Source organism: Apostichopus japonicus, chromosome 13, assembly GCF_037975245.1.
Source record: "Apostichopus japonicus isolate 1M-3 chromosome 13, ASM3797524v1, whole genome shotgun sequence".
NCBI lineage: Eukaryota > Metazoa > Echinodermata > Holothuroidea > Aspidochirotida > Stichopodidae > Apostichopus > Apostichopus japonicus.
The window spans coordinates 26,096,313-26,120,775 of NC_092573.1; the positions used below are offsets into that span (position 1 = coordinate 26,096,313).

Sequence of the window (24,463 nt, forward strand, 5' to 3'; positions counted from 1 at the left end):
CAGTATAGAGTTAGTCAAACTGTTTACCGTTCTGTGTCATTATAAACTAACGGTTAAGTCTGTAATAACCGAAATGTGCTCAAATGATTGACATTCAATGATCTCAAAATTGATCGCGTGAAGTAAGTTAAAATATTAATCAATTTGTTTGTATATGAAGTTAAACTAGGTCACGTGGTTCTCATTTGCATGAAGACAAATCAAGCCATGCACATACAAGTTATTAGTGTAATTGAATGACTCCCTATATAATAAACACATAGGAGATAAACGTTACTGACACCAAATGAAGGACATGTGTAGGATAGGAACAATAATGAATGCAGATGGTATTACATTATTGTTTAAGTCGAATATCTTCTCATCATTTCAATGATAGTAACGAGATTAAATGAATTAATGACATTCAGGTGCATGCCCGTGCTTTAATGCAATTTAACGCTTCTAGGCCGATACCCAAAACCTACCCGTTTTATCCTCCTGGCTATTATCCTTCTCTGTGACGGTTTCGTCTACAACCGGCACCAATGGGTTATGAACCGGTTCGTCAACAATCGCGGTGTTTGATCCAATGGTGTTGCCTAAGTCTGTTGGTACTTCAGGCTGTACATGCTGCATTGGCGGTACGTAATACTCGTATATGACAACCGGATTTTCTGTTCGAACAATAATCTGGTACGAAGAATGGATGGAAAGTATTTAAAGTGAGTAATACAGTGACATGGAATAGGCTCTGTTTACCCCTAATGTACATAACAAAGTTTAGTTTATTAACTTAGAACACCAGCACACATTTGTCCCTACACACTGTGGCACTTTATATCTTTAGAATTTTTTTTACAAGGGTGAATAAAAGACTCTTACATCGAAAGATTGGTATTCAGGCGAGGATCAGGAATAAGAGGGGGAGGGGTGGGGTGTGGGTGAGGTGTGTTGACCCCCTTTATGAGCATGCCCAAAAAGGAAGATATTAGCACAAAATGTAGACCAAATTATAGACCTAAACGATAGCATAAATATGGCAAGAAATGCGGAAATTATAATTCTTTAAAACATTTTATACTGAGTACTTACAACGATAACACTACACACTAGCTTTGAACATTAATGATTTCAATGCAAAGTCGTTTACCCAAAGTGCACATACATCTGCATTTCATTCATGCTTTAATTAAAGAGTTTGTATATTTGCAAAAGTTTCTGACTTCTGTTGACCTCAAATGACCTTTGACATTCATAGAAATAGAAAGGTTATTACACTCACTAATCTGGATCTAAATATCAAGCATTACGTTCATCCCTGCCTTTACATTTGCAGTTATCAGGTTCACAAGGTTCACAAGGTTGTCAGACTTCTAACAATTTCACTAGAGTTTTTCTAAACCACTCATCGTCTTCATGCCAAGTGTGAAGTTCAACCAATATGTGTATACAGGCAGGTGTTATATGCACACATACACACACATACACACACAAGCGCGCTATCACCATCGCATGGATTCCTATTTTCATTTTTGCAAAGAATATAAAGTAACTCAGAGATGTTTATTTGCTTCTGATAAGAACATAGGAGTTTGGTGGGTAAGAATCTCCTGCATTTTGGTAACTCTTTTGCAATGTTAGGATGTTAAATGTGTGTGTGTGAGTATGTGTGTTCTTTGAAGGGGTGGGTGGGGGGGGGGTGGTTTGGGTGCAGGGCAATACTTATTGTCATTTAAAGAAGTCAATTTCCTGGTCAACCTTGTCGGTTAAATAATGCCTGTCTGGCGAGGGGAGGCTACCAGCGACAAGGCGGATTGAATATCGTAGTAAATGGTTTGCATCCCTACATTCCCGATCTGTCAGTAAACCCATCATCAACATGGCGGCGATGTAGCATGACGTATATATACAAACAAGCAATCTTTACGAGCCGACCTCTGCAACTGTCTGTCGATGTCTTAATGAACAAGGAGTATACAACTGACAAATGCATCATATCTTCCAAGGGTGTAGTCCATTTAGTGTGTCTATTAAGCCTTGTCGATAGAGACGTACAAACGCACCGGCTCATACAAGGGAGTCAATACAGTGGTTCATGTCTCTACTGTCTCTACGATGCATGGAACATGAGATATACTTGACTACCATCTTGTCAGAAATTCAACATATTATTTCTCGAAATGGAGATAATATCATGCGAGTTTTGCTAACTTGCTGACAAAATTGAAAAAAAAAGAGATTTTGCCGAAAGCTGCACGAGTGAATGTAAATATTCCATCGTCAATTGATATGATAAAGCACAACGTCCATCAGCACATAGGCCTACCTTATAGAAATCTTAGAGAATGAAAATGTGTGCTTTACTAGAAAAGGTCATATCCTAAGATGATTGTCAACCGTTGGGGAGGACGAAATTAAAGATTTACACTCCTCTGAGAGAGACAGCGAAAGAAACATATATGGTAGTAAATTATGTATGAAGACTTCAATGGCATTTTACTTTTCCCAAAATTTGAGTTCATTTCTTAGCTTTTTTATTGTTATATGAAACATGTTCGGCTATATTTTGACAGTCTGTCCTCGACCTAATTATGTGCTATCTCGTTATGGCACTTTTTTTTTGCATGGGATATTATCTATTCATACAAAGAAGTGTTTGATTGCACAGGAGCGCGACACCTACGTATGTAAACAATACACAATGATTCAACAGTTACAAATACTACACCGAATCTAGTTCAATTTCACGCAGTCTATATTTATGACTATGAAAAACCTAATGGCTGTTTGGGTTAATGGACGGTAGGCTATTTCTTTTTAATTACTAAGTTGACCACTGTTACACTTCTATTTCTTGAAATGTTTCAGAAAACAAGAAATGTACTTACGCGCTTCGTGATTCATTTTGTCGGAGAGGGGGCATAGTTTTAAAAACACGTATCAAGTGGTAAAGGTCAAGAAGGAAAGATAGTGACCTGACGGGACGAATCGGTTGCTGCACAAATATTGGCCCCTGTACCTTAATTGCGTTTACAGACATAATCATGTTACCATCAAAACAGTAACCTATTCGTGTCGTCATATTATCTTTCCATGATAAAACATTGTATTATGAACTTGGAGACCAAGAAGTATAGCAACTTCCCAAGTTTGTCCTTCCATTCCATAATGAGAGGAAGATGACAATAAGAAGTGATGTCCAACCCCAATCCCTTCTCCTTTTTAAGCTTAGAGCATCTATAAAATACTCTAGAACATTCGAGCGAGTAATCCATTAATATATACAACTGAGCAGTGTGGAGGAGCGGAGTTCCATCAGAGCTTCATCAAAATCGACCTACTTTTCAGCAGGCTCTTGGTCGTAATTCGGATGTGTAAATAGACAGTTTGAAGCAAAATATCAGATTGGTTGTAGGAACAAAGGATGTGGTGATATATAAGTCTGTGCTCGGTTCTGTTGAAAGATGTCAGTAAATATTCTATTTTTCAACAAGTGTCTATACAATTTAAATCACCATGCGACGTTCCCCGTGTGTCCTGAAGATACAGTTAAATGACAATTAATAACACACTGTGGAAGTTATAGATTTGAAGTGAATAGGCAGACCTATATATCTATATAGGATATTATCGTTAGTTGCACTCCTAAGGCACATGCGGACCTGGGAGCAATAAACCATTGTTTAGTCTGGGACATGACGATTGCTTTACATGTCCACAGCTGTCAGCCGAACATAATTAAAGAAAAGGGACAAAACGGAGTTTGAAACCTTTGAAAATGAGTAGAGAGCCTTGCAACCTCAAGACACATACAGCACAACATATATACAAGGGGCTGCTTCACATATACCGTACACCCGATACACATAGAGAATACAGTAGATACTGTAAATACCGTGCTATTCGATGCAGACCGTTTCATGTTTTGTCGCCAAACTTAACCCGATGACCTATCTTTCGATAAGTATTTGACACCTATATTGAAATCCGAACCACTCCTCTCTTCTTTGCCACATTCTTGAGATCTATAGAACTGTTGTTGTTTGTTGTTTTGCTGTTGTTATCAGATCAGACAACGTAATTATATCAACAAATTGTGAAAGCTGTCTGTAGATACTATCACCAAAATATGAACATACAAACCCAGAAATGATAATTGTTTGACGATGCTTCAACGATGTGACGATGAAAATATCAACTTCCAGTACTGCAGGTTACTATAAAAATACAAGTTGATGCCGTATAACTATATCATATAATAATAAATAATAATAAAAATGTATTTATAAAGCGCAAGAAAAATTCCATAAAGCATGATCAGAGGCGCTTTTACATAATTCAAATATTTAAAAAAAAGTATAAAATACAAACAAGAAGGTAACACTAAAACTGAAAACTAACCAATAAACTAACCACTAAACTAACCAGAAAACTAGCCAGTAAAATCCAATACTTAAAATACAACAATATATCTTAGTGAGGAAGGCTAAAAACGATGACATTGTCATGACTGGACATGTTGTGCTCAAGTGTCTACCAAACATGTTCAATCTTTTAACAAACACAAGAAGAAAAAAAAGTGACAGAAATCAGAGAGAAACTATAGAATCCGGAACGGAAAAGACTCTCAGCTTACCGATATCTGGACTACAGAATTGACTGGCCCGGGACTGGTGATCTTTTCATACCCATCTCTTCGCCTTTGGTATGTAAAAGGCGCCCCTGCTACTGTGAAAGTACCCGGATGATTTACTGCCCAGTTACCATTTAGATAAAATCGGTCGTTCACGCTTACAGCTATTGAAATAAGAGAATAATCGCATGGGAATGTCACCTTTCGTGCGTTAAATTAATTAATGATTGTCATCATAGTCGAATCATATTATGATTATGCTGACTTAACCTCAGTTTATAAAACCAAGATGTTTAGCCGCCTGAGCAGCTGGGAAGGGGACGGAAGGAATCTCCGGGTCAACTGATGTCATATATAATTAACATCTCGATACGTTGGTCAATTTCAACAGCCACCTCCTCCCCTCAGTGGGGGGGGGGGGTAGTGCCACTACCATTTAGAGATTGAAACACCGCCTACAAACATCTTCCCACGGAATCAAGGTATTAGTTCCTCTTTCCTCTACAAACAGCCCTGACTGAAGCGTAATATCATGTATTTCGTTTATTTTCGTTATAATATTCCTCTAGTTTCTCTGATTTTTTCCGAGTAATTTTTTTTACACTCTCTTCTTGATCTGTCCACTTCTAATTCAGAAGGTGAGGGGTAACTAAAGATGATGGGAAAGGAATAGGTATATAGGGCCTCCATAAAGAAGATATGGTGTTTGCGATCGTCAAACAATCGGAGACCCTTCGGCATGTCTGTACACTGATACACTACGTTCATGATATCCCGATATTTACTCGCTGGTAAATATGCGTCCGAGATATTATTATGAAGAAAGTAAAATTAAAAACTGAATATATTACCGAGATAGTTCACGTCACTTGCTTCTTCCACTGTGATATTCGTCGTTCCAGGTTGAAATGTCAACACATCGTAGTAGTGGAACAGCTCTGCAAGAAGATCAAAAGGAAACTCATGTTTTGGAAAAAAGTAATCGAACCAAATTGGGTAATATTTTGCTTAAAGTTTCATCAAAATAATTAATTGTCTGTTCTCAAGATCCTTTTGTCAAACTGATTTAATGGGTAGGCAGGCATCAGTATGTTGGCATTAATGGGTAGGCATCAGTATACTGGCATTAATGGGTATAGGCAGGCATCAGTATGTTGGCATTAGGTCATTAATCCTGGGCAGTCATATACTAAAGATGGCAGTCAGTGTTGAGCGGTGTTTGATGGTTACTTATACTGTAGATTGTAGAGTTTCACTAATTAACTATGAAAAAACCAACCATCAAACAAACATTTCATTTACAAACCTTCTTCTGCTACTTTGGTTGTGAATGTCCCTGAAAAGAAACCACAAGAGTGGTTGGTTCCACCGCATTCCCCGCAGCTGTCGTATCGCATTAGTGAATCCAGTTGGTTATCACAGCCTACGCTCTGCCGGTCATGGAAAGAGAAAAGGTAACACCCCTAAATACTCGTGGGATGGAAGTAAGTGGGGCAGGGGGCTATCTGTTTACATCGACAACTTCTAACACAGAATTTGACTCAAGCTATAAAACACTTCAAAATCTGATATTTTTGACAAGTCTTTGTTCCTTTTAGTTACCGTAAATTTTGGACTCCTCAATAGAGTGGCTGATCTGCGTAGTTTAGCATACGACAGACTTGTATGAATCGAGTCCGAACTCGTTTGTGTACTCACAAGAGTTGAAAATCACGCAGCTTACTCGTATTTGTGAATTTGCATTTGTACTCATGCTGGGGACCTTGTACTCATTCACATTGTCGGAATATTTTATCACTCTACAAGTCTACCATAGAACTCATCAACGCTTTCGAAAGATGGATTCCTAAATTTAATTTAAGTTAGAGTGGGGGGGGGGGGAATTAACCATGGTGACGTACAAGAATGGATCGGACATGAAACCTCATACTATGGTGCCCCACGAAATGGATGTGGGTCCAGAAACACCTCTCCGATGTTGGCAGAGACCGTCCAATATCCTCATGGTGGAGGAACTAGGGTGTTTTTTTTGGGGGGGGGGGAGGGGTGCAATTTACTGAGAAGCGGTTCATAAATTCACAAGTTCATCCTTACCCTACATTGACCTTTGATACAGACTCCTCCTCCATTGTTTTTCCTGCATTGTGTTCCATCTACGACGACTCCAAGGTTCCTACTGATGGTGTTAGTTGCATCCACGTTTTTCTCACAGAGTAAGTTACATCCATCATTAGCTATTGAGAAAAGAACATAAAAGGTTTGTACTAAACACACTAATGTTACGAACATATGCAGGCCCGGCGATGACAGGTGTGTCAAGCCCTTGCCCACCCCAGTTTGGTTGTCAGGGGTTGTCGAGAACATATAAAATATCTGACGGCGATGTTTTATGAGGGAGATGTTCCATGCAGGCAGTCTGATTTGTGATCTCCCACATGTTTAGCGGGATGGAATTGGTAGTGTTTGGGTTCACGTCTGGGTCCATGTCTGGGTCCATATCTGGGTCCATGTCCGGGTCCATGTATGGGACCCAGTGTCTGGGTCCATGGGTCCAGGTCGGGTCCATAGGATCATTGTACGATGCCAATGATCTATATGTTCGGTAAAGAGTAGGCCTAAACTTATCATTCCTCCTATCTGAGATAACTATTTTTGAGAGAGGCGAAAGTTTTAACACTTTGCCAACTCTTGTCGAGTAACATAAAATTGTCTTGACCATGCTCGATAGACCAATTAGTTTTAATTTTAGTATATATACCACAAAACTTAATTATGTACATGCTACAAACATTCGAATTTCTCTTCTCGAAATTTCGACTGTTATATGAGAAGTTTGTAGAAATTTCGGCATTTAACGTCGAAATTGCGACATTTTATCGAAACTATTTGGCGCTTTAACTCGAAAATATCGACGTATGATCAGGTTCCGATTTGTCAAAATAAAATGGATCCCTTGATGGTGTTCAATTGTTCGTTGTGTGTATTGTATCAATGACGTTTGGAGAAGTTTTGTTTTGTTAGTTTATGGCGTTGTCCAGAAATTAGAGACTCTGTCGGGACAAACATCACCACAATATGTCATATTGTACCTCCTAAAACTATTACACTGACTGCAGTTGGTCTAGTGCAGTTGACACAATGCCGTATGCTACATTGTGATATTCTCTATACATGAGATGCAGTATCGTTGTATGTGGTAACCATTGTCAAAGACAAAACGTAAACACGTTATCAGATCACGTGAGCGTTCATATGACTATATAATCGTGACATGAGTAACGCGTTCGTGATCTGATCCCTTGCCGATTCGGGATCGTAATCACGAGCTCGTGACCACGGTGTTTGCCTGTGATCTGATAACGTGCTCGTCATCAGAGTGTGATCTGATGACGAGTGCTTGATACCGTGTGAACGCAACCAATGTGTAAGGACACAGACAAATCCATCTGCAGATACGATATAGCACTGACGGTATATGGTTATTATCTCTGGATGCAACACATGCAGACAGAAGAAATCCACATGGTCTTCAAAACTTGACCTCTCGCATTCGCCCCTGGCATTAATTTGATTACAGTAATTCACAACAAACTAAAACTGCCATCACTTTCAACAGTCAGAATACAAGTTACATCTGGGCGATTGATTTCAACGGGGTAAATTTTAACACATCATCATCAGCTAAGACTAGAGGCAGAAAAACAGGTCACCGAACCTTCTCAGTGGGTCTTGACCCAATGATTGGAGAAGAGCCTGAATCGGTGATGAGAATTGCATTGTGGGTTGACGTCGCCACACGCAGGCTAATTGTCCCAATGAAGATGCCGTACCTGGAAAGGTAATCTACCTGACTTAAGTCAACTGCACTGAACAGCAAAGATGAAATAAAGCAAGGACCTTGCAGAGTTTGCCAATGAACAACATAAAGTATAACGTCCTATTTTGTAGGACACAACGTTCTCAATTGTATACTTGAACGGCTGACAGCGTACATACTTTAAGCAGCTGAACATATGCAACCAGAGAGATATGTGAGCCTGAAGAATAGAATATCTGTACGCGTGAATATTACTTTGACACATTGACATTCCAAATTACTTCCAGCTGAGTTGCGAAGGATAGTAGCAGACAGTTACCTGTCTACATGAAGGGCAATGGTTTTGAGATCTGTAATAAATATATGTCAAAGTTTGAATATGATTGAGAATTATTTGACTCCTAACAGCAAACATACTTAGGGTGATAATAATGACGGTTAAAGGTTTATGACTGTGGCAACCAAATTAAATTTGAGACCATTAAGAAAGACCATCTTAGTCCAGGTTGGATTACTATAAGTTTTGAGAAATGATCCCTTTAACAAGTAACGGCCATCAATTAAAGTGACTGGACTAGTAAGTCTAATATACATAGACCATTAAGTCATTTCCTTGGATGCAAATCATGCATCACAACATTCAATGAGAAACCGTAAGAGTTTGATAATCTCAAAAGACGTGTTTACAGTACATTACAAATGTTGCAAGGACAAATGGTGTTGATTGTTGTCCAAGGTTACACGAAGTTACAAGAACATGTTTGGGAGGAGTTCTTAGAATATATAACAACAATGGCTTACCAGTTATATTAATATTTAGGGCTGCACTAATATCAAGACTAAAATCCTGCTTCAAGTCATACTTTAAATAAACAGAAAAATGAAAAGTACAATATGCCCTATATAGTGGATCATTAACCGCGTTGCTATAGGCGCGTCCTGTGCGCGGAAATAGAGCATGACAAATTCGATTCAATCAAAAATATACATTGCCCTAAGGGTCGTGTTAATATGATTTACTTCTATCGTTTGTATTACTAAAAGAAATCTTTGAACAAGCAGCATAACGTGTTTAGAATGTCTTTCTTTAGAGACATGGTCTCAATTTCATTGACAAGCGATCGTTTGCTGCAAGTATATAGTAAAGCCAATCATATGGGTCCTCTTAAATGGAAATAGCTGAAGTATGGATTTGCAAGAATCATTGTCAGTTGTTTGATGTGAACTTTATCGATGACACGTTTTCAAGGTTATTATAATATCTAGAAGCTTACTCAGATATGTATCAAATTATATAAAAATAGCTAAAGGCAAAAATTAAATAGTGGAACAAGATTGAACAACTTCCTGACGCTTGTACGGGTTCTAGAACTCGGCCATCAGGTCATCAAACGGCGACCTGAGAGTAGGCTATGTGTGTGTTTGGCCTATGGAGGTCTATAACATACACATATTGAGCAAAGTATATGGATGGAGTGAAATGGTTCTTTATTACATTTGATTCTAAGCATTTAATCATGTTTGTTTTCGTCAGGGAAAACTAATTGACTGAAAAGTGACGGAATATTTTAGAATTAAATATTAAGAAGAAGTAAGCAATAACAAACCACATCCTGACAAGTTGTGGCCCGGAAACTTTATTCATATGATATTCCTTCAGCTGAAGTGAATTCTCATTTATATATGTCTGTACAAACATGATTATATGTATTTCATGAACCAATCCTACAAAATGTTGCTTTAAAGGAGACACAAATCCAGCTATCATCTTAACTTTATATGTCGGAGACCTTTGAAAAGAACAACTCTCCAAAACAGCTAAAAACTGGTTTCCGTTTAGTTAAGTTTAAATGTCGAGTTTGGTGGCTGTAATGTTGTAAATCTGTGATGTCATATAGTGTCACTAGGATCTGAGACATTTCACTTTCTCTGCGTTTTTCTGTTCATATTTTCACGTTAGAACAGTGTTGACAGTGACAACAACGCTGCTATTAGAACACGTTACGGGCTTCGACTTTTTAGATTCCACAAGGTAAAACCCATTTCACATTTCAGAAAACATTGTAATAAATAAAGAAAAGACATTGAAACAGAGGTTGCTTCATGATGTTATATGTAGACTTGGTAAAGTCTTTAGCATAAGTTGTAAAGGCTGGAGTATTAATCTGCCGACATATCTCCTAAATGGAATAAGGTCTTAGCTGTTTTGGGAAGTTTTTATGACAATTCTCTCTGTCACTTAGATCAATGAAGATGGTTGGGTTTGTGTCTCCTGTCTGTGGAGGTGTGGAGGGAGTGAGGGTGGGGGAGGTGGGGTGGGGGAGGGGAGGGAGTTATTCATGACAGCTATATCTGTCACTTAGACCAACGATATTGACTGATCTTGCTTCTCTTTTAATGCAACATGCGGTTAGTTTCATTGCAAGTTTGACTCGCAAAGTTATTGCTTTTCAGAAGTGGAACAAAGAGAGCAATCGACAAACCTTTGAATTAGGTGTATTATGTTGGGAAGCATTCGGGTGAAGAATAACATTTCCTGGATCAAGTACTAACCATTGACCTAATTTAACAACCATTAAGTCATGGTATCCTTCCTACTTGATATGCATCCGTCTCAGTTTGTTATATTCATCATTACGTATTACCACAAACAGTCGATTTGCCATATGGCATAGTACAAGTATAAACAAGAGATTAGTCATTGGGCCTGTATAATGCTTAATCCTCACCTTACAGGTGGAGTCGAAGGTCACGTGTCAGCGCGTTTTGAACAAACATTTTCGTCATTGTGTTGTTAAGCCAATTTCTCCGGTCAGGATAATACCGCATTTGATCAATGAGTCCACGGTTATCGCAGTGAGTCCACGGTTACCGCACTTATATAGCCCAATGTTACTACAGTAATTCCACAGTTACCGCAGTAAGTCCACGATTACCGCACATATTCCAATGTTACTACAGTAAGTTCACAGTTACCGCAGTAAGTCCACGATTACCGCACATAGTCCAATGTTATTGCAGTGAGTCCACGGTTATCGCAGTTAGTCCACGGTTACCGCACTTAATCCAATGTTACCACAGTGAGCCCACGGTTATCGCAGTTAGTCAATGGTTACCACAGTGAGCCCACGGTCCACGTCTATAAGAACCGCTGAGAGGTCTCAACCCTCCTCTGCCCGAGTATTATACCCGGGGTGTTGTAAACTAGTGTAAATTATCCGGTGAAGATTGTGTATTACTGTAGACTATCCCACAACATATTATATAAGGAAAGTGTTCCCTTGTATGTCTAGTGCTGAATGATATGCTATTATATAGCTAGAATGAATGCAATACTTAATGGCAATCTCTATCGTACACTGCAGGGATCAACTCTATTGAAATCTACAGCACATTTCATTTATTTCATTACTAAGAATTATGAGCTCCCAGCTTAGGAAGAGCAGCTCATAAGAAACGGGCACTAAAATCTAGCAGATATAGCAATTGTGTCATTGTATTACCCCATCCCCATCCACACCCTCACCAGCTCCCATTCTAGCTATGTGCTTTCATGTTGAACTTACCCTCTTTCAACGGTGACCAATGTCTTACGACTCCATAGTAATCTAAGCCATCGTACATCGAACACTGAATGGCACGAAAGTTGACCGATCCTCCAGGACACGGCTGCAGGGATAGAAGTAAAAAAGATACATTACCTCAGTATAGAGGTCAACTCATACAATACCTCAGTAAAAAGGTTAACAGATACAATACCTCAGTATAGAGGTTAACAGATACAATACCTTAGTATAGAGGTAAACAGATACAATACCTCAGTAAAGAGGTAAACAGATACAATACCTCAGTATAGAGGTAAACAGATACAATGCCTTAGTATAGAGGTAAACAGATACAATACCTCAGTATAGAGGTTAACAGATACAATACCTTAGTATAGAGGTAAACAGATACAATACCTCAGTACAGAGGTAAACAGATACAATACCTCAGTACATGAAAAACATTCCTTGTATATCATATGTAGGTATAGAGGTTAACAGATAAAATACCTCAGCACAGAGGTTAACAGATAAAATACCTCAGCACAGAGGTAAACTGATACCATACCTCAGCACAGAGGTAAACTGATACCATACCTCAGCACAGAGGTAAACTGATACCATACCTCAGCACAGAGGTAAACTGATACCATACCTCAGCACAGAGGTAAACTGATACCATACCTCAGCACAGAGGTAAACTGATACCATACCTCAGCACAGAGGTAAACTGATACCATACCTCAGCACAGAGGTAAACTGATACCATACCTCAGCACAGAGGTAAACTGATACCATACCTCAGCACAGAGGTAAACTGATACCATACCTCAGCACAGAGGTAAACTGATACCATACCTCAGCACAGAGGTAAACTGATACCATACCTCAGCACAGAGGTAAACTGATACCATACCTCAGCACAGAGGTAAACTGATACCATACCTCAGCACAGAGGTAAACTGATACCATACCTCAGCACAGAGGTAAACTGATACCATACCTCAGCACAGAGGTAAACTGATAAAATACCTCAGCACAGAGGTAAACTGATACCATACCTCAGCACAGAGGTAAACTGATACCATACCTCAGCACAGAGGTAAACAGATACCATACCTCAGCACAGAGGTAAACAGATACCATACCTCAGCACAGAGGTAAACAGATACAATACCTCAGCACAGAGGTAAACAGATACAATACCTCAGCACAGAGGTAAACAGATACAATACCTCAGTATAGAGGTAAACAGATACAATACCTCAGTATAGAGGTAAACAGATACAATACCTCAGTATTGAGGTAAACAGATACAATACCTCAGTAAAGAGGTAAACAGATACAATACGTCAGTAAAGAGGTAAACAGATACAATACCTCAGTATAGAGGTAAACAGATACAATACCTCAGTATAGAGGTAAACAGATACAATATACGTCAGTACATGATAAACATTGCTTTTGTAGATTCTATAATACGTCAAGGGGAAATTGGTTCTCTTTTATTGCACATAAACAACAAGAGCAACATTAGGTGACATTCAACACCAGTTGTCCTCGACAAATATGTAATCTGTTGTAAAAATATCATAGACGTCCTATGTTTTCCCATTGAGCTTTGTTTGCATCTGAGGAACTGAGTTAATTGTCTGAGTATTAGACTTACTAGTCCAGTCACTTTAAATGATGAACCTCAACTGTTGGTAAAGGGTCATTTCGTAAACATTATATATAGAAGTATAGTGCAACTCCCTGTACAACCTGTGCCATATAATATGAACGACTGGCCTACATTTGACCAGGAAACTGTTTCCTTGAGTAACCGATTTGATGCTATCAAGCAGTTTAATGAGCTCATTACTCATCAACATTCTCGAAAAAGCTTTATTTTTGGAACTAAATGATATCAAATTTAACTTTAAGTAGTCAGAATATACTATTAAAGAGAACACGACAAATTAATGAAAATGTCATGGTATATAAGTCTCAGTGATATATATTATCCAACGCTAATCCCAATGATCTGTTAGGCCACCCACCGAGTACGCCTTCGACTCACCTCAAGATTTGTTTCCCGCGCATAAATTTATTCCGGTTTGACTGTTAAGAATTTCAGTATATTATTTCATGTTCATAATTCATTCCCTGCATGCTCATCGTGATTGCGTAAATTCATCTAATATCATTCGTTTGTCATACACTGCATTCTCAGAGTGCTCCAGTATATTGTTATGTTAGCATGGCAGGATAAATTATTTGCACGTAGCCTTGATTCAAGAGGTATAATCAACTAATTATCTATAAATTAAACCGTCCACACATTCCAGATTCCAATATGGATTGTGAAAAAACAGCTACAAATTGATACTATGAAGTACATTATACTGTAGCCTACACTGCACGCAGTGTCTCAAACCATAGCAACTCCCAGGGCGATCGTACTCCTAATCTAAACTGAATTATGAGGCGGTGAGGGCAGTTCAGATGACTTTATCATACTCCATTTCACTTAAATCAAGAGGCAAGATGTGTTGATTTCTTCGTCAGAAGTATTTGTTTACAGTCATAAGTTTACGGTACGCACACGTCACCATGAAATATGACATAACTGATCGATGCTTTACGCTATGTTCTTGGTTAAGGTATACCTGCACGCTGCCTTTAAACTCCATAATATAATGCCCCCCCCCCACCCTTACCACCCCTACCACCCCTTAAGACGATAGATATATCTTACACGAAGTTAAATCACACGGAAAATGTTCATGTTGAGTAGGTAAACATCAGTGAATGCACTCCTATCTGATAGCATCTGCCGGTTAACACTACATTTAGAAATGGGAAGGGGGTGGGCTGGGGTGGGCGTATCTTGAAGGGTGTCTTACTTTAATCAATTGTAATCATTCCTTTGACAGATAATCGCTAGATTTGGTAAAAAATGGCAAGGAATTGTGACCAGATTAAAATGTTAGTAGTTTAATTATAAGCCCTATCGTGCACGTCAGTCTCAGCAGCGAGTTATTGCACATGAGACTATACTATATGCGTGGCTTGTTACCCTGTTAAAGTGATGGTACCAACCCTTTAAGGCATTGAAGTATAGGCCTATAGGCTTACAATGTGTAATTTTCTTACAATATATCCTTTCACGTGACTAATTGTATCTGGAAGATGCAGTTATGGATTTCAGCAGCCGAGTTCATCAACATTAATAATGTTATAATTAATTTTGTCAGACTTCGTGTGGGTCTATATAAACTACTTGATATATGTTACCTTTGTCTTACATTGTATATAGGTCTATATAAATATTTGATATAGCCTTACCTCTACATGTGTTACAATTTTAAAGATCTACATAACTACTTGATAGCATCACCTCTGTGTTACATTGTATGTTTGTCTATATAAATATTTGATATAGCATTACCTCTGTGTTTCATTGAATTTATGTCTTTATAAATATTTGATATAACATTACCTCTGTGTTACATTCTATTTATGTCTATATAAATATTTGATATAGCATAACCTATGTGTTACATTGTATTTATGTATATATAAATATTTGATATAGCAGTACCTCTGTGTTACAATTGTGTATAGGCCTGTATAAATATTTGATATATCGTAATTAGCATTACCTCTGTGTTACATAGATTATATTCTTTCGATACTCCTTCACAGTTGCTCAGGTCTGTCAGAGTGTTTTGATGGAGACAATAACGATTTCTAAAGGTAACGCCGCCTCCACAAGTTCTCGAACAGGCAGTCCATAAATTCCAAGGCGACCAGTAACCTTTCCGAGGCCCAACAGGACGCAGCTGTAAGAACAGGCAATTTGAATCACGCAGTTGAAGTACTATACTGTTAAGAAACAAGCATATTATCATATATTTAATCAGTTTTAAAAGGGGCGGGGTCAGAAGGATACAGTCCCGGGCCAGGGAAACCAAGTTCTCGAAAAATATACACATATAAATAGATGAGGGTCGCGGTGGTGGTGGGTGGTGGTGGTGGGTGGTGGGTAGGGGGTTGATACCACACCTGAATTGATTGTGTAACATTACGTTGTACATATATGGCTTGTTGCACATCCTAGTGCAGAACTAATGTTCCGAGCGATCGGATGTTTGGCAAGTTTCTCAGCTGAAGCTCATGTGAGAGGTCTAATTCGTCAAACGCAGTATTTATGGAATGCATATTCACATATTATAAATAACACCGTCCCGGGATACATCACACTACAGTGGGCATATGCTGTGTGTATCAGCTAGATGCGCGCAAATATGGTCATATAGATACTTGCCTTTACTATGCACTGCGAATTATCTTGATTCATTAAACCTTATTACTTATTACTGCCTGCACCTGACCGGGCATCATTACGGTTGTTGTGGTTCAGTTAATTGGTAATCAAACTATTTGCCTGATATAATGTATGTATGTAATTTAGATCCTCCTTCAAGCAGGAACTCGCGAAGGAGCCATTATTGGCTTATCAAAAACGCAAGCTGACCGAAGTCAGTCTCTTAGATTCATATTTAACGTCCGCGATTATGAGTTGTCAATTGTCGACAACTCTGTAACTGGACGACATACATTAATCTTGGAATGACTCGAACTTGGGACCTTATGATTGAAAGGCATCGGTGTTAACCACTGAGCTAACACTCCCGAGCTAACCACTGAGCTAACATTATAATAACCTACCATGGAAGTGTATTGCCCTTCAATAGTTATACCTGTTCCATTTTAAGCTACCAATGTTAAACCCATGGGAGTTATAGACAACTTTTATGTTTCTAGCATGGTGCTTCTTTTACGTGCACATTTTAGATGTTCGCAGCGGGATCATGTCACCCTGCGGTTATCTCAGCTTGCTGTCGAATGTATACATAATCAATCGAGCTAGCTATTCAATCATGAAATACCAACAGTACTCCAAATTATCACCAAAGTCTGATTGGCTGTTGAGTGAGAGAGAAAGAAATATTTACTGTTAACAGTCTTTATCAAGTCCATGATCCCTTTTAACCTTTGTACCTTTTGACCTCATTCGACCAGACCAAGAAGGATAGGTACCATGTCATCTTCATATCCGAGTCAAGGACCTGTCAGATATGATTTCGTTTATGAAGGGTTGACGAAAGGCCCGGTATCCGAATCATCAAACAATATCATAAAGATACCATTAAGTTGTTCAACCGTATTAATGTAGTAACACTATGTAAGCCAAACCATAACACGAATCACTGTACAATCCACACCATAACATATATCTTTCCGTTTAGATGTGTTTCTTACGCAACTGGCTCATCTCTATGCTGATATTCGAGGTCTCGTGTCCAGAATTTATGTTTCACAAAAGGAATGTGTTTTGCTTTTATTTCTTCTTATTTTCAGAATTCCAGGTGCATTTCTAGTATAGACTAATGTATTATATAATTTGATTCCATGTAACTTATCTTTCCTTTCACAGTCAAGAATATTACCGTGGTTATATTACTAATATATATGAATACACTATTGGACGAACTCTTGTGTAAGAAGAGTGTCTTCTTCATTGTGAATCGGTAGAGCTACAAGTCTCTGTTTATTCGGCATTAAGTACCCAGCTTGTTCGAATAGTTTAGCAAAGTGTATACGTACAAAGATTTGACCCAGGTCTAAGGTTAAAATGGCGTCACTGAGAAGCATTTTAATAGATACATTTCTTTTATTTCTATTTTTTAAACAATGGAGACACTTTGGTATGCTTATATACAGCCTCCTGCGGCAGAAGTACCTATAAAATGCCAATGCACTGCTGAGCACCACTGTGTCAAAAGGACTACCTATAGGTCGGCGAGAACGGTATAACCGACACATCACGGGGCTCCAGAGGCCAGTCATGCAGCTCCGTAGAGTATACAGGTATAGCCTACCTCAAAATATGAAAACTTTTAATGGTTTTGCGCATCGCGGACTAAATTGTAAATTGAAAAAGAATGATAATAACTATACAGTGAGCAGATTATTTTCCATATTAACATATATATATATATGTCATATATATATATATATATATATATATATATATATATATATATATATATATATATATATATATATATATATATATATATGATACTGTCATATATGCCCTTGTCACACCACATCGCTAAGATGAGAATCGACATATCATTCTGTGAAAGAAGTACATTGACATCTACGACGTAAAACTAAAAGATTTACCAGGTCAAAGTGCTCCTGAAGTAAGAATGTAGAATGTAGGCCAAATGACGTAGTTTGTTTTGAGAAATAACAGTTGCTAGCTCCATCGTTCTTGCTTTCATTCCAGTGAGGTCAAATCTCAGAATTGGTTACACTCGGTAGGAAACCAATCAGGATTGCTTATAGTAAAGACACAATAATAAGATATTTGATGTAACAGTGGCAATTAATTTGCAAAATAACCCATAACTCCGCTTCATGTATATACCTACAATGCAGCCCACTTATAAAAATATATATAATGGGGTGCGCTCCTCCCCTAACTCTCACTTACTCCCCACCCCCTTCCATCCCTTCCCAGATGCCGCACCCCTCTGCTTTACCTGAACACATAGCATATACATGCATCGGTTGTATTAGTGGTAGTATACTAGCATACCTTATTTGAAAACTCGAACGGGAAAGGCAACCCTTGTCCTTCTGTACCCACAAGTAAGAAGATTGAAAGATAACACTTCAGTAACTCCATGAGATGCTTCTGTCCCTCAAACGGAACGACTGTCAACAAGTCTAATCCGTAAGAAAATCATTGACTCGGCTTTCGGATCCTAATGAAAGTAAAGACAATGAATACGAACATAATTTATTAATCTCTGGATTAGCCTATATCGCAATTTCAGACGTAGATTATGTAGAAGTCTGAGTGAGAGGTAGGAGGGGTGGGGGGGGGGTTGGGTAGAGGCAGACGTAACGTCTTTCGAAGCACAAACCACACCATCATTGTGCGGCACAATTTTCATCAAAAAACAGAGTCGTAAATTATAATAGGGATCAAGAAGATGGGATTCAGATGTTTCGTTCGATAAGAGATGCTATGGCAAAGATTATTTCTTTATTTTTTGTTTTTATAAAGTTTAAGCCACTTAAAACATCGGTCAAGTTTTCATATGACTCGAAAAGGAATGTACTTAACCCTTAGCAAGGTAATTTATGACATGTTCAATCAAGTTTGCTTGACCACAGAGGAGTACGGTATATTTTATTACGATCGAAATTGTGTGGTCGTAAATTTCCATAGTTAATAGCTGAGAACCTGTACCGGCAGGCTCTGATCATCCTCAGCAAAGGCGAGGGGATGATGACCAATTGACCATGGCATCGAAACAATTTGTAGTCGTAAACGTGAAGAGGCCATTGAAAGGTGCCTTTGCCATAGAGATAGAACTAACGATACAAATATAGATAACGCTCATATTATAGATCATATAGATATAGGTTTCAACCAAACAGAAAAGAAATTATGTTTTCTTATATCATGGGCAGTATATATGAAATATTAATTCGTGGGCTCAACATTTATTGTGAAGTTGGACCTTCTTATATTGTAATTTATTCCCCAACCAAGTGCAGGAATTATGTGACAGCAATATGTTATTATACAGGCCGTTTGTCGATGTTATTTACATGTATAAATTATCAATTTTCATGAGTCGGCTATATTGGTCAGTGACCATATAGATATTGTTAGTTTTCAATACTTATTCATGATAAAAGTTATACATGAGCCTGTGATAGTGCTATAGTTATAACCTACATAGTATCGCATAACTTGAGTTCCAGGTTTGACATATGCGTATAATTATTGACACCAGGTGTTGTTTAATTGTGAAATTAAGATGTGATATCTTAATAGCAAAATGACACATCGGTTATCTATTTAAGCTTCCTCTAGAGGAGATTGAAGACATCTGCGTGTAGTTATGACGCAGTGAGAACACCACAATACATCGCCTGATTTACCTATGGGTGTCAGTGGTTTAGTTCAGTCAATTAAGCATGAAAAATGAAATTAATAGACCGCATAGGTATATTATCTTAAAACAGAAGCAGTTGACTTGTTTTGCAAAATGTCAGAATTCATGCCCTAAGACATACAACACCATTCATTTCAGACCAAATTTTACATGCGTAGGCCTCTACCGGTCACTAACCTAAATCTCTTAAAGGTTCACTAATTGTTGAATGTTTGTAAATCTGCAGGTGGTATCATATAGCCGTATCATAATGTATCATAAATATGTGGGACACAATTTTGTATGTAAGCCTCTGTGTGGTTATGTATATGTCGGATTAAATAGTTCCAAACTACGGCTACTTGATGAAGGAATATCCGGTCGGGATGACGTCACAAAGAGTTACAAATGAACGGTTTTAACGAATTAAATGTGAACATTACATGGATTTGACCTTTACAAGTGACTTGTATCTGAGCAAGAGAGGTAATCGTTATGGTCAGAACAGAAAATTGACCGAAATATTTTAATGACATATTAAGAAAGAGTAAAGAATGATTTGATTGACACCATCTTGGAAACCCTTAAAGTTACATCCGAGTGAACTCTGTTTACATCCCTTCTCATCTGATCTCATTTGGTAATTACTCGCCAAAAGCTACCATGCTATGATAGTCTGCCACGGATACATGCTTTGTAAATTAAGATATAAATCACCACGCTACACACTGAGATCTGCCTTCATATGATTACATTAGACGATATCAAACTTGCTATTATTGATAGGTTTGTTCGCTAACTTTGCCTGGAGAAATGTGGCACTATGATCTCACATGCAGTTGTCAATGCTCCAAAGCCTTAACTGATATGGTTATATGTGTCAAAACATTACGTAAGTCTTCTCTATGTTAAAGTTGGATTTAAGCCGAGGTATCAGAGAAACTGTCACTTAGAGAGGTCTTAGACAGGAAACTGGAGACTGTGGCTTCAATTCTTCCACTCAAATCAGTTCCCTATCGTCTTTTGTTTTCAAACAAACCGCGGAGCAAATAGAGCGACGTATAGTAGCCAGCTTAGTTCTCTCATGGTCCTCTCGAGTCTTTAGTACCCAAAGAATGTTATTCTTTCTCTTTCTTTCACTGCTCTGCTGAGATTTCTTTTCAAGAAAGAGTTTTCCTCCCTGACTAATTGTTATCTCGAATGGGCGAACTATTATTGGAGACTTAAACTGGATTTGATATGGTCAATGGATCCATAGACCACTCGTATGAAGTGAGGCTACGACATGTTGTCTTTAAGTAAGTCATTACGCCGCGACCCAGATCTTGCAGAAACACACCGGCATTCCATTATGCTGCTGCATATGGGTTACCAGATGCATGGACAGTTTCAGTGGGCCTGTAGTGAGTTTGACTGAATATGCTTAATTCAAGAGTAAAGTTTGGGGGGGGGGGAGGATTATGCTGTAAAGTTTAACGTACCTTAAGCTCATGGGGTGGGAATGAAAGCGAGGTGGGTGGGCTGGGGTGGGGATTAACCCCTTCTTGTTTGCAGAGAATGATTATTTTTTACTTTGCATGTGTAACTCCTTATAATAAAATTATCTAAGCCCTTCAATCGATGGCACACCTTACAAGTTATGAAAGTAAATTTAGTACTTCATGTCTGAGGGAAACGAGCGGTAGATATCAGAATACGTCATATAGAATATCTATACAGGTTTTTAGGTATGATTGACATTTGCAACTAGGTATGATTGACACTTGCAAACGTTATCAATCTTTTTAGTAAGCTTTCAAAGAGTGACAAGTCTAGTTGGAAATTGCTTCCGATGTTCACTTCAGAGTCAATACGTTTTCACTATTTAGAGGGATAGTTCAGATGTAAATTTATTTTGATATATGCAAAAAAGAACATCATTAACATTCCGGGTAAGTTTCTATAAGCCGTCAGTTGCAGTGGCGTAGGAAGTTACTTTTGAGTGGGGGGCTGAAGACTGATGGCCGGCCTGGGGGAGGGGTCTAAGGGGAGGGGGTGTCCCCCTCCCCTTTGGATTTTTTTGCATTTCCAGGTGGCCTCAGATGCAATTTGGTGCAATATAGCACACTTCAACACCCACTCCATTTTGTAAACTTAATTTTGTATTTTCACCTGGCCTTAGATACAATTTGGTGCTCCAAATGAGATTTTTTTCTCATTTGGAAATGAAAAAGGGGTTTTTTGACTTGCGAAGTGGGGGGGGGGGCGGAATGATACTTCCGCCCCTCCACATTTTTCACTGGGGGGGGGGGGCTGGCGCCCCCAGCCCCCCCGGTTCCTACGCCCTTGGTCAGTTGTGACGTATATTTATTAGAAGTTAGACGTTTGATACCAAAAGTGACGAAGTTATCAAGTGTCATGTCATAATTAGATGTACAACTACAATTTTTTCTTTTTCCTTTTCTTCAAAAGTCTGAAAAGCAAGTAACCTTGATTCTTGCTAGTACGTGGTCCTTGTGTCAAACCATGCGTGAGCGTTGGGTATTAACTTATCCATACATATTAGGCCTAAAGACAGTAGCCACGATTCCTCCAAGGCAAAGCATAAAACAGCAGCTCAGTGCATAACTACCACAAATGATTCCATAAATGTCACAAAACTTGCTAAAATTTAAACGTGGTGGTGGTGGAGAGAGAGAGAGAGGTGTGTGTGTGTGTGGGGGGGGGGGGGGCTTCTGTGACGCGTGTATAGCCCCTCCCATGCACCCCGCTCACTGGTTGAACAATACACGCTCTAACCGCCCAATGAGGGGCAGCACCGCACAAAGTCTACAATTCCATTAATGTCTCCCAGTACAAAATAAAAGAAGCAGATAGGTTTCGCACTTCTTCATCATGCATGAGTTATTTTGTTATACCTGTTCCACGGGCAGTTTGTTTGTGTTCTTTCGTATATCTGTAACTTCCTGCTTTCCTGCTTAACTGTTAGCCTGCTTCTATTTAGATTGTGTTTTCACGAGTACCTGATAAGGATTACCGTTAATGTGAATGTCAACTTTTTTAATGATTACTTGCTTTGACTAGCTGAAGAACTATTGATGTTGTGTCTGAAATAACCTATTGCTTCATTCCGTTGACACCTGTTTGTATGGTGTATAACTTGAAGTGGTGCAAAACAAAACAACGGAATTGTAAGGGTAAAAGGTCAATTGAGTGTTTTGAAAGCGTACAGTATTTAACCATAGTCATAGATGACTCGAATGCTGACAAAGCATAAATGATATTATTAGACAGGATGGGTTTGTAGACGTTCAATTTAATTCGTTTACCATTGGTAATTCATTCTTCCAAGCCAGCGTTGAAAGGTTGCAATAAATTCAAATATGAGGGAGACAGGGGTGGGGTGGGTGGGATACTGGGATTGGGGATGGGGTGGACATTTGACCAATCGGAAAGCGATTAGATTGAAGAAACTGTAACTTACGTCACTGAGGTTCCAACGTATTTTTGACCAACCAAATACGACCATTCACTATAGGACCCCACAATATGCCACATTAACACCCTTATTAAGCACATTATTGTAAAAGCGCCCAATCGTCTGAGTTTGTATCATACGGTACTATCAAAGTTACATTCAAAAGTTCCCATGCTGATGGAGCCCATGCAGTCAGTTTGAAGTATTTCACAATACAGGACAATGCAATCAGTGGCAAGTGACCACAGATACCAAAGTTAAACTGAAGTGAAGTTGCATATACATTTTTACGGCTCTTACCTTTCTCACGATACGACAATTGAGCAGATGTCCAAAGTCCTCCCGAGTAAAGATTTTTTTTTAGATATTCACAGACAGGAGTGAAGTATACCAGCAAGCTTTAATATCGAAATCCATCTATATGTCAATATTGGCCTTGATTTCGATAAATTGTTACGAAGCATTCAATTATTTATTGTGTGCATGCATCATCTATCTGTGCAGTTAAGGCTTCCTGTTTGTAGTATTCCTGTTCAACCAAACGATTCGATCAGTTCGGAAATGTATTCCTCCTACACAGCGGTAGACGATTCTGTTGTGACCTTATCTGTAAATAGCCACTCAAAGAAAAGGAAATTCTCCTTCACGAAATTACATGGTACATAGGAGTCAAGCTTTGTAGTTTCCACAATCAGTCAGTTTACTTAAAGTAAACTGTTTAGCCACAATTGTATGGTAGCTTTAAACCGACATTGTCAGTTAACATATTGGTGGATAATAGTGAGTGGAGAAAAGGATAATAGAGTAAAGGTGTTTAGGAGAAAACCCCTGTCTATAAGAGGCAGGATAATGCTTCTGTACTGAACAAAAGTGAGAACCCTTATTAAATACCGTAATCGCTCTGTTTCATATTACGATGAAAATAATATATATAAACTACAGAAGATTCGTATGGGACAACTTGATATAGCCCCATCCTGTTAATTCAAACGGTATTGACACTAATAAGATTTATCT

General features: G+C 38.5%; 1 protein-coding gene across 1 annotated transcript in view; it reads right to left on the bottom strand.

The window, feature by feature from the left end:
* The window catches only part of LOC139978458 (ADAMTS-like protein 5), a 31,812-nt gene extending 7,660 nt beyond the window's left edge, over positions 1–24,152 (bottom strand). Inside the window, exons 1-9 of the mRNA XM_071988712.1 lie at positions 23,748–24,152; positions 18,636–18,806; positions 15,625–15,804; positions 11,999–12,101; positions 6,710–6,849; positions 5,922–6,045; positions 5,467–5,553; positions 4,619–4,779; positions 468–672 (exon numbers count right to left, since the gene is read on the bottom strand). Of these exons, the coding sequence (XP_071844813.1) occupies positions 468–672; positions 4,619–4,779; positions 5,467–5,553; positions 5,922–6,045; positions 6,710–6,849; positions 11,999–12,101; positions 15,625–15,804; positions 18,636–18,725 (1,090 nt within the window). The 5' untranslated portion in view covers positions 18,726–18,806; positions 23,748–24,152. The remainder of the gene's footprint in view (positions 1–467; positions 673–4,618; positions 4,780–5,466; positions 5,554–5,921; positions 6,046–6,709; positions 6,850–11,998; positions 12,102–15,624; positions 15,805–18,635; positions 18,807–23,747) is intronic.
* Between the last annotated feature and the right edge of the window lie 311 nt (positions 24,153–24,463).